The following is a 15,425-nucleotide window of genomic DNA, read 5'->3' as shown; positions in this document are numbered from 1 at the left end:
CTTGACTGGTCTCTTACCAATTTCTATTGATTGGGGAAGGCCGAGAACCCTGGTCTATCACACACAGGTGTGTACATCAAGCTCCAAGAGGAGCCTGTTGATTTCCGGAAAAGAGCCAAGACAAACACCGGTAACCAAGGAAACAGAGCGCTATTTCATCCCAAACGGCCGCCAGCGCCTCCAAGCCTCCACGTCGGCGGCGGTGCCAGGAAGTGACGTCACGCCCAAGTTCCGGTTCCTCCTTGGTCGTTGCGTTGCCTTATCTCCTGTAACCCTGCGGTACACGTGCGTGCGCCAGGTGGGCGCTGTGGTAGCATGGATGCTTTGGATCGAGTTGTGTAAGTGCAGTGGGTTCTTTCCCCGGGTAACGTTGGGGAGAAGGGCCTCTGTAGCGGGACGGAGGAGTAGCGCCTCTGCCTCCCGCTCCTCCTGGCCGCCCACGCTCCTTCCTCACACCCGTTGCCACTCCGTGCGGATGTATCCACTAGTTTGGGTTTCCGTCTGTTGGGGCGGCCTGCGGGGAGACGGAGAGCAGGGAAGGCCGTGTGTGGGAGCCGCGGCGTGGAGGTGGCACCGAGGCGTTGGCCGCTTTTATCCTAGACAATAAGAAGTGTCTCGGCTTCCGCAGAAGTGAGAGGAAGGTGAGAGAGGTGTTCTGGGCACAGAACACCTGACTGAGGTGCTCTGAACACAGGCCTGGGAATGTGACAGATTTAGGTGACAGTCCGGGCCCGTCCACTTAAAGCTATGCGACTGGGCCATTTAGTCCCCCTAAGTCTCAGTTTACTCTGTAAAATAGCGTTCATAATAGTCGTACTTCATAGTACTGAGGAATATTTGCGAGAATATATGTAAAGGCTTTGCGGCAGCACATAGAGATGCTCATTAGCTTTTTTTCTTTTCCCCAAACTTGTACACTTCTCTGAGTTATCCTTGGGTAATGTCTGCTTTATATTAGTCCAGAAAATGTTTATCGATCTCATAAATAGTTCTGCTGTTATTTGCTATGGGTTTCTTGCGTTTTACCTGGGTTAACATGTAATCAAAAGGACAAATTATTCTTTTGGTCATTAAATCAGCGATTTTTGCACATGTGCTGAATATTCCTCTGCAGGTGCGGGGACCGCAAAAATGAGTAAGACTAGTTTACTGTCTCATTGTGGGACAAACAGCTAATAAAACGTACAAGGTGTTATTTTCATTAGTTGCTGGTTAGTCAGAAGCAATAAAGCACGTGGAATATAGAACATATAGCACTTTTATTGGGTTATAGACACACTAAATCTCTCCTGGTTTGACTTAAAAAGTACTGTGTATCTTTATCAACCAGTAAATGATTAGAAGCTTTAAATGTGCTTGACATTTTATCTGGTGAATTTTTAAAGTCTGCATGGTAAAGTAAGTTTGTGCATATTCTGTTTTGCTTTTACTTCACGAAGTGTCCGTGGGACTGGAAGGAGGGAGGGTCATAGTTATTTAAGAGAAGAGGAATTATTTCAGCAGATGGCAGAGAATTGTTGGAAAATCAAGATTCTCACTGTAGTGTAAGCAGAGGTGAACAGAGTGTATAAAAACATTCTACTCCTGCTGTCACATCATACAATCAGAATAATGGATTTGTTTTCCCTTCATATCTTGCAGAGTGATTGGTCTAGGTTAGTTTTTTTTTTTAATGCCTTTTGTATTTATTTTTTAATTTTTTGGCTGCATTGGGTCTTCGTTGCTGCGTGCGGGCTTTCTCTAGTTGTGGCGAGAGGGGGCTACTCTTCGTTGCAGTGCGCGGGCTTCTCATTGCAGTGGCTTCTCTTAGTTGCAGAGCACAGGTTCTAGGTGTGCAGGCTTCAGTAGTTGTGGCACGCGGGCTCAGTAGTTGTGGCTCGTGGGCTCTAGAACGCATGCTCAGGAGTTGTGGCGCACGGGCTTAGTTGCTCCGCGGCATGTGGGATCTTCCCAGACCAGGGCTCTAACCCGTGTCCCCTGCATTGGCAGGTGGATTCTTAACCACTGTGCCACCAGGGAAGTTCTATCTCTTTTTAAATAAAAGGTTTAGAAAACAGTAATAAAAGAATGCTGGGAATATAAAAATGGGAATCTTTTTAAAGACCATATCTAATAAAATTAACACTTACTTAACAGTAATAGCTGAATATCTTTTACTAATATTCCCCAAAAAAGTGAGATTTTGTTTAGTGGTGGAATCCTAACTGATAAATGTCATGTAATGTTTCTGTTGATTTTTAAGAATTTGCACATAAGTCATGGTTTTGTAATATGAGGAACATGTTTTAAGTTGTTATGAATTGTGATTTTTCCGAATAGAAAGCCCAAAACAAAAAGAGCCAAGAGATTCCTTGAGAAAAGAGAACCGAAACTCAGTGAAAATATTAAAAATGCTATGCTGATTAAAGGGGGCAATGCAAGTTCAACAGTGACACAAGTACTTAGAGATGTGGTACGTATATATATACTTACTTTCTAAATGGTGTTGAAATCATTTTAGGAAATTTTTAGCATACTAGTTGGACTGCCTGAGAAATACATAGGTAAGTTTGGCTTGCTTTAAGAAATGCTAGCCTTAGAGAAAAGCTAACGTCTCACCAAGGCACTGACTACTGGTTTTCCTTACAGCAGCTAGTTCCCTTAGTAAATTACACCTGATTTCAATTACTAGCATTTGATTTACTCACATTTCAGGAACATATCTAATTTGTAAAACGAGGTAACTGCATATTACTGTCTATTCTTTCAACAATACCAACTACTGTGCTAGGTGCTAGGGATTAATAGTTACATAAGACACAGTCTTTCCCTTCAGTGAGCTTAATGAGGAAGACAGACAAGTATAAGTTAACAGCATTGTGAATGAAGTGCTGTACTGGAGGTACACACAGGATAGGATGGGAGACTGAGTTAAAATCCCACGGGGGTTGCCACACACAGGATGGACTTCCTAGAGATGACACTTAAGCATCATTTTGAAGGAGGAGTTGGAACAAGAAGGAGAAAAGGAAGCGGAAGAGAAGGACTTCCAAGGCTGAGGAAAAAGCTTGTGCAAAAGGGCGTGTGAATGAGCATGATGCATTTGGGGAACTGCAGATAATTGGGGATGGCTAAAGGAGAGTGGGCTAGATGAAGCTAGAATTTAAGGAAATGAAGGGAATCATTTAAATTGGATAGAATATTGAAAAGGCATAGAAATTTTTAATTAGGAAAGTCCCAGCTAAGAATATTAAGCTCGTGTTGCACGTTATAAGTGATCAAAAGGGAGCCATGCAGAAGATAGCAGAATAGGATTCAGGAACCAGGATAATCTTGTATAATGACTGTTATAATGCTTGATTTTTACCTCTGCTTTTCAGAATGTGCTTTGTTTTGAAAGCTATAAATTATGTTTTACAGTATGCACTGAAGAAACCATATGGAGTTCTGTATAAAAAGTAAGTCATGATTTCTTTTATTTCACTTATTAAATTATATTGTTTCATTATAAAAGTAACAACCAACCACTTTATGGGAGATTTAGAAAAATATTTTGGTTAAAAAATACTACAGTTCCTTACATACATAGCTATGAGTATTTTATTTTTATTTAATTAATTTATTTTAAAATATTTATTTATTTGGCCACGCCTTGTCTTTGGTTGCGGCATGCGGGATCTAGTTCCCTGACTAGGGGTCGAACCCCGACCCCCTGCATTGGGAGCACGGAGTCTTAACTGCTGAACCACCAAGGAAGTCCTGCTATGAGTATTTAAAATTTGTTTGTTTCCTGTCTGTGTTTTCATTTGTACTGAATATTCTTACAGAGTTGTAATCATAGCATTATGTATTATTTTAAAATAGTAATAGACTTACAGAAAAGTTACAAAAATAGAGTTCCCATATACCCTCTCCCAGCATCTCTTAATGTTATAACTTCCATAACCATAATACAGTTATCAAAAGTAAGAAATGGACATTGGTACAATAATGTTAATTAAATCATAGGCTTGATTTGGTGTGCACCAGTTTTTCCTTTTTCTTTTTTTATAAATTTATTTATTTTATTAATTTTTGTCTGTTGGGTCTTTGTTGCTGTGCACGGGCTTTCTCTAGTTGCAGTGAGCAGGGGCCACCCTTCGTTGCAGTGCGTGAGCTTCTCATTACGGTGGCTTCTCTCATTGTGGAGCACGGGCTCTAGGCGCGTGGGTTTCAGTAGTTGTGGCATGCAGGCTCAGTAGTTGTGGCTCACGGGCTCTAGAGCACAGGCTCAGTAGTTGTGGTGCACGGGCTTAGTTGCTCCGTGGTATGTGGAATCTTTCCGGACCAGGGCTCAAACCCACGTATCCTGCATTGGCAGACGGATTCTTAACCACTGTGCCACCAGGGAAGCCCCAGTTTTTTCATTAATATCCTTTTTCTCTTCCAGGATCCCACATTGTGTTCAGTTGTCGTGTCTCCTTAATCTCCTCCAGTTTGTTGCAGTTCCTCAATCTTTCCTTGTCTTTGATGACCTTTAAACTTTTGATGAGTATTTGTCAGTTATTTTGTAAAATATCCTTCAGTTTGCACTTGCCTTAAGTTTCTCATGAGTGGATTGAGATTATGCATTATGGGCAGGAATACCACAAAAGTGATGTGCCTTTTTCAATAAATCATACCAGGGAGTACATGATGTCTTATTACTGTTGTTGTTAACCTTGGTTAAAGTGGTGTCTGCTGGGTTTCGCCACTATAAAGTTTCTATTTTCCCCTTTGTAATTAACAAACGTTTAGAGGAGATACTTAGAGACTATGCAAATAATCCTATTTCTCCTCAAACTTTTGTGTATTCATTTTAGCATTCATCAGTGGATCTTGTCTACAACAGTGATTACTGTGGTGTTCTAGTAGTGGTTTTAGATTTCTCTCATTCCCTCTGCGTTTATTAATTGGAATTCTGTAAGGAAAATCTGTCCCTTTTCCTCCATTTGTTTAATTACTTATTTATGTCAGTGTGGACTTACAGATATTTATTATGTTCTTTGGGGTTATAATCCAGTGCTGTCATGATTTATTTATTTATTTAATTTTTGGCTGTGTTTGGTCTTCGTTGCTGCGCACGGGCTTTCACTAGTTGTGGCGAGCAGGGGCTACCCTTTGTTGCGGTGTGTGGGCTTCTCATTGTGGTGCTTGTCTTTGTTGCGGAGCAGGGGCTCTAGGCTCGCGGGCTTCAGTAGTTGTGGCACACAGGCTCAGTAGTTGTGGCACATGGGCTTAGTTGCTCCACGGCATGTGGGATCTTTCCGGACCAGGGCTCGAACCCTTGTCCCCTGCATTGGCAGGCAGATTCTTAACCACTGTGCCACCCGGGAAGTTCTGTCATGATTTATTTTGTTGCATAAATTGTTCTCCATTTGGCCATTGGGATCTCTGTCAGGTTGGCTTTTCAAAGTGCCCCCTGTGTTTGAGCACTTCCTTTCTGGCACCACAAGATGCTCTGGGTTCATCTTGTAGTTTTCATTGCCACAGCCTTGGAATCAGCCCTGGTTCCACATATTGGAGACTGATAATTTAGAAACAGATCTGTGCTCAGTTGCTACTGGAGTGTCATTGTCTCTAGGTCCTCTCAGCAGACAGAGCTTGAAAATAAATATTATGTACATTAACCTATGCATGTATGCATATCTATATTTGTTTATATTTATTTATATATTTAAAAACCCTGAGTTGATACTGATACTTCCTAAAAATTCATGAGTGCATACTAGTGCTTCCAATTCCAGTCGGATACCAGAGACTTCATTCCAGCCTTTCTCCTTTTCTTCTTTGTATCTTATATCTTCTGACAGTATGAAACCTTGCTTTTGTTATAATATATTTACTTATTTGTGTAATTCTAGTAGTTTCAGAATTTCCAACCTTATAAGAAACAATTTTACTAACTAGAGTATGGAATTTATGTGCAGTTCTTTTTGTCTTTAACCTCACAATATGCAGTAAAAATATTGTTTTCCAGTGTAAGTCAGGTTAGGTTATTTTTGCCCCTTCAGTGTGATTGTGTTATTCATTTATACTATAGTTAAGGTCATTTATTACAGTCTGTATTCTATTTTGGGTTTTCTATCACTTCCTGGTTGTTGGTTTTTTTTTTGCGGTACGCGGGCCTCTCACTGTTGTGGCCTCTCCCGTTGTGGAGCACAGGCTCCGGACACGCAGGCCCAGTAGCTATGGCTTACGGGCCCAGCCGCTCCGCGGCACACAGGATCCTCCCGGACCGGGGCACGAACCCGCGTCCCCTGCATCTGCAGGCGGACTCTCAACCACTGCGCCACCAGGGAAGCCCCCTGGTTGTTTTTTTAATTTATGTATGTAAAATTTACTGTTTGTGGTGTATACTTTCATGGGTTTTGGCAAATACATTGAGTTGTGTCTGCCACTGCAGTTATGGTACAGAAACAGTTTCATTATTCTGACAATTCTTTTGTGCCTTTTTCATTTGTCTTGTAAGCATTTTTCTACTGATAGGTGTCCTTTAGATATTATTTTTAATGCTAGTATAATACCTATTAAATGGTTATACTAAAATTTACTTAACTGTTTCTTAACTTGAGGAAATTTTGATTTTCTTTTTTGTTGTTGTTGTTCTTATAAATAATGCTAAAATGGCTATTTTTACACAAATGAGTTCTTCTTTTGTATTGGTTCCTACATGAGATTTCTAGACGTGAGATTACTGGGTATAGCTTCCTGCCCAATCTAGCATATTAACAGTAGTGCTTTTTGAGAAGTTTGGCAGAGTAAAATGTACGAGTTTCATGGGTCACTACCTACTTTTGGTTTGTTTTTTAAAATTAAGAAGTGAAAATGACATTTTGTTTAAACTTGCATTTTCCCTATGTTTCCAACAGGTCATATTTGCCTATTTGTGAATTGCCGTTAGCTGTTAATCATAAATGCTGCAGTAATTTTTCCTGATTTGTTTGTGTTGCATCATTTTTTTAAATACTTTTTTTGTTTTTTACTGATTAAAAAAGTAATATATATTTATCTTAGATAATTGGGATAAGAGTAAATAATCACCCATAGATAAGCACTATGTATATTTTCTCCTCATGCAGTTTTATATCTATGTATCTTTTTCTTTGAACAAAATTGAGATCATGTGTATATGATTTTATTTCTCTTTAAATTCATAAAAATTATGAACTGTTTTATACTTTACTCACATGACTAAAAATCCAAAAAATATACAGGGAAAATAAAAACACACACTCTTCCCAGGACAGCCACTATCATTAGTTTCTTATATGTCTTAACAGAATTTCTTTATGCATATTTAAGCAAATAAAAATACATAATCTTATTTTTCTCCCTTTTGCATGAAAGATAGCATTCTGCGTTTCTCTACCCACTGTTTCTCCATCTCCACTACTACTATTCCTGGTCCAACCCACCATTTTTTTCTTTCTCTTCTGGATTACTGTGATAGCTCCTTACTAACCCCTTCACTCTTGCTGTGGTACATTCCATCCTTACATAGCAGACAGAGCAGTCCTTTAAAAAGAACATTTGGGGCTTCCCTGGTGGCGCAGTTGTTGAGAGTCCGCCTGCTGATGCAGGGGACATGGGTTTGTGCCCCGGTCTGGGAAGATCCCACATGCCGCAGAGCGGCTGGGCCCGTGAGCCATGGCCACTGACCCTGGGCGTCCGGAGCCTGTGCTCCGCAATGGGAGAGGCCACAACAGTGAGAGGCCCGTGTACCGCAAAAAAAAAAAAAAAGAACATTTGGGGCTTCCCTGGTGGCACCGTGGTTAAGAATACGCCTGCCAATGCAGGGGACATGGGTTCGAGCCCTGGTCCGGGAGGATCCCACATGCCACAGAGCAGCTGGGCCCGTATGCCACAGCTACCGAGCCTGCACTCTGGAGCCCGTGAGCCACAACTACTGAGCCCACGCTCCAGAGCTACTGAAGCCTGCACACCTAGAGCCCGTGCTCTGCAACAAGAAGAGCCACCGCAATGAGAAGCCCGTGCACTGCAACGAAGAGTAGCCCCCGCTCACCGCAACTAGAGAAAGCCCGGGGAAAGCAACGAAGACCCAACGCAGCCAAAAATAAATAAATAAAATAAGTAAATTAAAAAAAAAAAAAAAAAAAGAACACTTGAATCCAATCATATCACTGTCTTGCCTAAAACCCCCCAGTGCTTCCTGTTACTCTTTTAATAACTTACGTTCCTTACCTTGACCAACAAGGCCCTACATATTCTGGGCTGAGTCTACATCTTTGACCTCGTATCCCGCCGTTAACCCTTTGTTCACTAAGCTCCAGTGACATTTGTCGTCTGTTTCTTAAATAGTCTAAGCTTGTTTCCATCTCAGAATCTTTTCTTATTCTGTTTCCTTTTCCTGGAATACTCTTAACCTCAAAACTTTTCCATGGCTAACTCCTCATTTATCAGGTCTCAGCTCAAATAATCATTTTCCATTCTTCACACTAACACAGTGCCCTGTTTTATTTTTGTCACAACAGATATTACTTTTTGAAATTGTTCATTTTTCCTCTAAAATGTAAGCTCTGTGAAAGCAAGGATCTTGTTTGACATGGTATTATGGTATCCCTAGCTCCTAGAACAGTGCCTGGCACATAATAGGCACTAAATAAATATTTGAATGAATAAATATTCTTCTAGCTTCTTTTTTTTGATCATCTGAATATAAAATTATCTTAATATTTATTGTTATGGATGAATTATTAAGATTATTAAAATTAGGGTAACTTTTTTTAATATTAGGAAAAATATTACAAGACCGTTTGAGGATCAGACATCATTGGTAAGTAGAATCTTTCTGATTTAAGAAGGCATATAAGTGATTATTCAAACTAATTCATTTAATTTAATAGTACTCCTAATTTATGATTTTGAATTAGAAATCATCCTATGTGAGGGAATTTTAATGCAGAATGCAGGGGAAATAAGACTTATACTTTCAAAAAGATGACTATAGAGCTTATATTTCACTGAATGTTATGTATTCACTGCTTGCAAGTATATTGATAGAATTTTTAAAAATTGAATTACATTTTAAGTGCATAATTAATGGATTGTCAAAAGGAAGCTTGTTATGGATCTTTTTATAGAGCAAGTTTGATTTAAAAAAATTTTACTTTTCTTTTTTTGAGTGTTTTTAGAACAAGAAACACTACCCAAATGATTACTAACAATTGTCAGTTGCTTTACTAGAGTTAATCAAATTTCCGTTTGAGTGTATTGGTAATCAAAATTAAATGAAAAAGTCTAGTGAATGAAATCAGAAGATAAAAGGTGGTATATAATAAATGGGGAATGGTGAGTGGACTTTGAGTATGTGATGATATTAGTTTCTTACTAAAGAAAATCTTAAGGGAATACGTGGATTAAACTATTTAAGTTGACTTAAAAAAAATCAGAACGTGATTATGTTCTCTTGACAGGACCGCCATTGCTTGTTCTTTTAGTTAGTGAATTTAAAAGAAAAAATGTTCGAAAAGAATCTCAATAACTAATTAGAAAACTGAAATTGAGCATCTTATCCTAATTTGGCAACTAACTGCAGTGAAAATTATATTAAGAAAATATTGTCAAAATAAATAGTTTTATTTTAATAAAATTGCTTTTATCATAGTCTTGGGTTTTTCACCGTCATTTTTGAAGAGATCATGAAAGTAAAAATGGAGGGTCTAACCCAGAAATCTGTCTCTTCCACACGTGACTTATCCAGGGCTGATTTTGTTTTGTGACACCATGGTGCTTTCAGTTGAGTGACCACTTTGTAGAAGTGTTATGTTGTAGAATCTGTAGCATTCTGTACTTTTTTTTCAATCCAGTGTCAATATGACAGCTTTTCTTATACTTAAAATTGTGGCATTTCCTCTCTTTGATCTCCCACTTCCAGAGACAGGAGATATTTCATTGGTTGTAATAAATCTCAGACCACTAGAGCTCAAAATGACTGTGGAAACAGTGATCATGTTGGAAATTTGGTTGAATTTCTCCTCCTGACTGCCCATCCCCCAATAGCACATTTCTTACACTGTAATCTTGGAACTGTGCTTTAGCACAAGAGTTAGCAAATATACCTCCTGTGGGCTAAATCCCTGTTTCTGTGAGGACCACAAGCTAAGAATGGTTTTTACATTTTTAAAGTTTTTTTTTTTTACACCATATAAAAAGTCTAAAATATATACTATCTAGTCTTTTGAAGATAATTTGTCTACTCTTGCTGTAGAATTTTAACAAAAAGCAGACTTTATGGAGAAGGATGACAGATGAGTACTATATATATGTGAAAGGTAGTTTATGGAAAGCTTTGGGCTGTTAACATGAGAATGTAAAAAAAAATTTTTTTTTATTCATTGATTTGGACATTTAAAAAACATTTCTGAACACCTGCTTTGTGCCAGACACAGTGTAAGTTGCTTTCCCATATGACGTGTCACATGGCCCTTGCAGATTTTTTCAGGAAGTGTTATTGTCTTTGATTTACACATGATAAAACTAATTCTCAGAAAGGCTGACCAGATCCCATAGCAAATGGCAAAGCCAGAATTCTTGGCCTTTCTAACTCTGTATCCTCTACATAGGGAGTGGATAGGCAAGTAGGTAGTTGTTCCTATTTGCTTCTGCTTAAACACTGGAATGAATGATAACCAAACGAGGGGCCCATACCTCAGGGGGTCTTGCACTCAATAAAGAAAAGTTGAGGACTGTGGTTGCTTCGAATGTTCTTTAACATTTTTGTCATTAATTTAGGAAGCTTTTCCAACTATGCTAGAACTAGACAAGAACACATTCAATCTAATTTTTGTGCTAAGATTGGGAATCTCAATAAACTGAATCAAAGTATGTAGGATATAAAGTATAGGCACTAGTGTAGAAGGAGCTGTCCAGGATTGAAACCCCATAATTGTGTTTCCATCCCTCTCAAATCTGTAATAGAAGTCAATATTTTTTTTATTTTATTTTATTTTTTTTGTGGTATGCGGGCCTCTCACTGTTGTGGCCTCTCCCGTTGCGGAGCACAGGCTCCGGACGCGCAGGCTCAGCGACCATGGCTCACAGGCCCAGCCGCTCCGCGGCATGTGGGATCTTCCCGGACCGGGGGACGAACCCATGTCCCCTGCATCAGCAGGTGGACTCTCAACCACTGCGCCACCAGGGAAGCCTAGAAGTCAATATTTTTGAGAGCCAGATGGAGGAGATATCTCTTACTGGTAGGAACATCATAGATCTGTCAGTCAGTCCTGGCTTGGTACATAAAATGGAACTAGTCACAGCTGGGATGGTGTGGAGATTCTAAGGCAAGATTCCTGTGTGGATGAAGGTTGCAGTGAAAAGTAGTTGTATGCATTGTAAACTCATGAGTACAGTTATAAACATCCAAAGGATAGGGGTAAGACAGGAATAAAGACTCAGACCTACTGGAGAACGGACTTGAGGATATGGGGAGGGGGAAGGGTGAGCTTTGACAGGGCGAGGGAGAGTCATGGACATATACACACTAACAAACGTAGTAAGGTAGATAGCTAGTGGGAAGCAGCCGCATGGCACAGGGATGTTAGCTCGGTGCTTTGTGACAGCCTGGAGGGGTGGGATAGGGAGAGTGGGAGGGAGGGAGACGCAAGAGGGAAGACATATGGGAACATATGTATAACTGATTCACTTTGTTATAAAGCAGAAACTAACACACCATTGTAAAGCAATTATACCCCAATAAAGATGTTAAAAAAAAAATCCAAAGGAACCATATTGATTAATTCATGTAAGTCCCCAGTATATTTGTGTGTGTCCTTTTTTTTTTTTTTTTTTTTTTTTTACGGTATGCTGGCCTCTCACTGTTGTGGGCTCTCCCGCTGTGGAGCACAGGCTGCGGACGCACAGGCTCAGCGGCCATGGCTCACGGGCCCAGCCGCTCTGTGGCATGTGGGATCTTCCCGGACTGTGGCACGAACCCACATCCCCTGCATCGGCAGGTGGACTCTCAACCACTGCGCCACCAGGGAAGCCCCGTGTGTGCCCTTTGAGTGAAGGCATTTGTTCAGCAAATGGAAAACTCGGTGTGCTATTCCAAAATAACTGCATAGCTGAAAATAAAGGGCCTTTTAAAATTTATTAACCTAGTAGTTTTCATATATTTTTAGTCTTAAACTTACATCTTTTCCTTAGGTACCCCAAATCAGAAAATTTGAAGTAAAAAGCTACAAATAAAGTCCTTTTTCTTTGTTTATTCTTATCTAGTTCATTAAGTCTTCTTTAATTTCCACTGAAAAAAACTGATGTACATTTTGTTTTTAGTTCAGAGGTACAATTCTTTTTCTTTTTTTTAAATTGAAGTATAGTTGATTTACAATGTTGTGTTAGTTTCTGGTGTACAGCAAAGTGATTCAGTTATATATATTCATTTTCATATTCTTTTCCATTGTGATTTATTACAGGATATTGAATATAGTTCTGTGTGCTATACAATAGGACCTTGTTGTTTATTTTTCTAGTAACAAGAAAAACCCGAACGAACTTCTTGGCCACCCCAATATATATAGTAGATTGTATCTGCTAATCCAAACTCCTAATTTATCCCTTCCCCACCCTCTTTCTCCTTTGGTAACCATAAATTTGTTTTCTGTGCCTGTGAGTCTGTTTGTGTTTTGTAAATAAGTTCATTTGTTCCATATATAACATACATAACACATATAACATATATCATATGATAAGTGATATATTTTGTCTTTTTCTGTGTGACTTCACTTAGTATGATAATCTGTAGGTCCATCCATGTTGCTGCAAATGGCATGATTTCATTCTTTTTTATGGCTGAGTAGTATTCCTTAGTATAGGTATGTATCACATCTTTTTTTTTTTTTTGCGGTACTCGGGCCTCTCACTGTTGTGGCCTCTCCCATTGTGGAGCACAGGCTCCGGACACGCAGGCTCAGCGGCCATGGCTCATGGGCCCAGCTGCTCCACAGCATGTGGGATCTTCCCAGACCGGGGCACGAACCTGTGTCCCCCTGCATTGGCAGGTGGACTCTCAACCACTGTGCCACCAGGGGAGCCCTCACATCTTTTTTATTCATTCATCTGTTGATGGACCTTTAAGTTGCTTTCATGTCTTGGCTATTGTAAACAGGGCTGCAGTGAACATTGGGGTGCATTTGAATTATGGTTTTGTCTGGGTATATGCCCAGGAGTGGGATTGCTGGTTCATATGGCAACCCTATTTTTATTTTTTAAGGAACCTCCATACTGTTTTCCATAGTGGCTGCACTAACTTAGATTCCCACCAACAGTGTAGGTAGGAGGGTTCCCTTTTCTCCACACCCTCTCCAGCATATGTTACTTGTAGACTTTTTAATGATGGCCATTCTGACTGATGTGAGGTGGCATCTCATTGTAGTTTTAATTTGCATCTCTTTAATAGTTAGTGATGTTGAGCATCTTCTCATGTGCCTCTTGGCCATCTGTATGTCTTCTTTGGTGAAATGTCTATTTAGGTCTTCTGCCCATTGTTTGATCAGGTTGGGTTTTTTGTTATTGACTTGTATGAGCTGTTTGTATGTTTTGGAAATTAAGCCCTTGTCAGTCTCATTGTTTGCAAATATTTTCTCGAAGTCCGTAGGTTGTCTTTTTGTTTTATTTATGTTGATCAGTTCTAGTAGTTTTTGTGTGGAGTCTTTAGGGTTTTCTATATATAGTATCGTGTCATCTGCGTATAATGACAGTTTTACCTCTTCCTTTACAATTTGGATACCTTTTATTTCAAAGAGGTAAATTCTTAAGGTTCTTAACATTTATGCATTGATTGAAGGAGATTTCTTTGGTTTTACAGGAATTTTTTTCAAAGAAGTCAGATTGTTCCTTATTCATGTTTGGTTCCCATAATAAGAAGCGGCCAAATAATCTAGTAATAGGTAAATATCATTTACTTTTTAATACTTTTATTTTATAGAGTCAGTTCTGTGACTCAGATTAATTGATGGTATTGAGGATTCAGGAGTAGCCAGTTAGCACTAAACTAGTTTTTTATTTTCCTTGTGAGTGTGAATAAAATTTATTTTTACCTACCAGTCTTCAGGTAAAGAAGGGGCATGTAAATATCACCCTACCTCAAGTTGTAGAAGTTTTTCAAATATAAAACATATATCCTAAATCAGTATTAGATTTAGGGAAAAAAGAAGTAGCATACTCACACACACAAATTAACCCTTCCCTAATAAATACCTGTATGATGAATACATTTGAAAATAAACCCTTGCCCTGTATTGTGTATTGAGGCTTGGGCTGACATGCTCACTTCTTAGGTAAAGGCCTTTACCCTCTGTGGGCCTTTATTTACTCTTTTGTAAAGTAAGGGAGTTTGGCTAAGTGATCTTTTAAGATCCTTTCCAGGTCCAAAGTTGCAACAGTACATTCTAGGTAGAGTTGAAAATTTAAGAAAAAAGAGACATGTTTGGGAGGTTTAAGGAGAAAGAAAAGAGGCAGGTATTAGGACATTTTGAACACGCAGATAAGTAGGTGAATATAAAGCAGCTGTTTGGGAAAAAATAAATGGTTAAAAGAAAATGTATTTTCCTTCTAGGTCGTATGTATGACTACCACGTGCTGGATATGATAGAAGTAGGTATCGAGAAGTTTGTCTCCCTTAAAGATATTAAGGTAAGATACTGATCATAAAAATAAGAATTTTATAACGTTGCTCTTGGGCAATAGTGACATCTTGTGGTGAAGGGTAAAGATACAGTTTTGTAACTTAAATAACAAAGAACTTTGGTTTTATTCTAGTGTGCTCTAAACTAAAAAGTACAATTTCATTTTACCTTTAAAAAGAGGGAGATGTTTACAGCGTATAACACATATGTAGGCAGTTAGACTTAAAGTCATTACTAACTCTTGTCTAGGCCCATAGTTGAGATGCTCTCCTCAACCTCTGAATTATCACAGCACCCATTTTATGTAACCTCAGAAATACCACAATTTTCTTTCCTTTCTTTCTTTCTTTCTTTCTTTCTTTCTTTCTTTCTTTCTTTCTTTCTTTCTTTCTTTCTTCCTTCCTTCCTTCCTTCCTTTCTTCTTTCTTTCTCTTTCTTTCTTTCCTCCTTCCTTCCATAACCTCAGAAATACCACAATTTTTTCTTTCTTTCTTTCTTTCTTTCTTTCTTTCCTCCTTCCTTCCTTCCTTCCTTCCTTCCTTCTTTCTTTCTTAATTGTATTTATTTATTTATTTATGGCCGTGTTGGGTCTTCATTGCTGTGCACAGGCTTTCTCTAATTGCAGCGAGCAGGGGTTCTGCTCTTCATTGCAGTGCGTGGCTTCTCATTGTGGTGGCTTCTCTTGTTGTGGAGCACAAGCTCTAGGTGTGCGAGCTTCAGTAGTTGTGGCATGTGGGCTCAGTAGTTGTGGTTTGCAGGCTCAGTAGTTGTGGTGCACGG

The 15,425-nt window shown here is 39.2% G+C and overlaps 1 protein-coding gene across 1 annotated transcript in view; it reads left to right on the top strand.

Moving 5' to 3' along the window:
* The first annotated feature begins 262 nt into the window (after positions 1-262).
* The window catches only part of RPF2 (ribosome production factor 2 homolog), a 36,470-nt gene continuing 21,307 nt past the window's right edge, over positions 263-15,425 (top strand). The window contains exons 1-6 of the mRNA XM_065888854.1: positions 263-338; positions 2,320-2,452; positions 3,400-3,437; positions 8,755-8,794; positions 13,826-13,907; positions 14,576-14,652. Coding sequence (XP_065744926.1) covers positions 316-338; positions 2,320-2,452; positions 3,400-3,437; positions 8,755-8,794; positions 13,826-13,907; positions 14,576-14,652 — 393 coding nt within the window. The 5' untranslated portion in view covers positions 263-315. The remainder of the gene's footprint in view (positions 339-2,319; positions 2,453-3,399; positions 3,438-8,754; positions 8,795-13,825; positions 13,908-14,575; positions 14,653-15,425) is intronic.

Source organism: Phocoena phocoena, chromosome 12 (assembly GCF_963924675.1).
Source record: "Phocoena phocoena chromosome 12, mPhoPho1.1, whole genome shotgun sequence".
Taxonomy (NCBI): Eukaryota; Metazoa; Chordata; class Mammalia; order Artiodactyla; family Phocoenidae; genus Phocoena; species Phocoena phocoena.
Note: the sequence above shows the minus strand (reverse complement) of the source record. Positions and strands in the feature narration are given on the sequence as shown.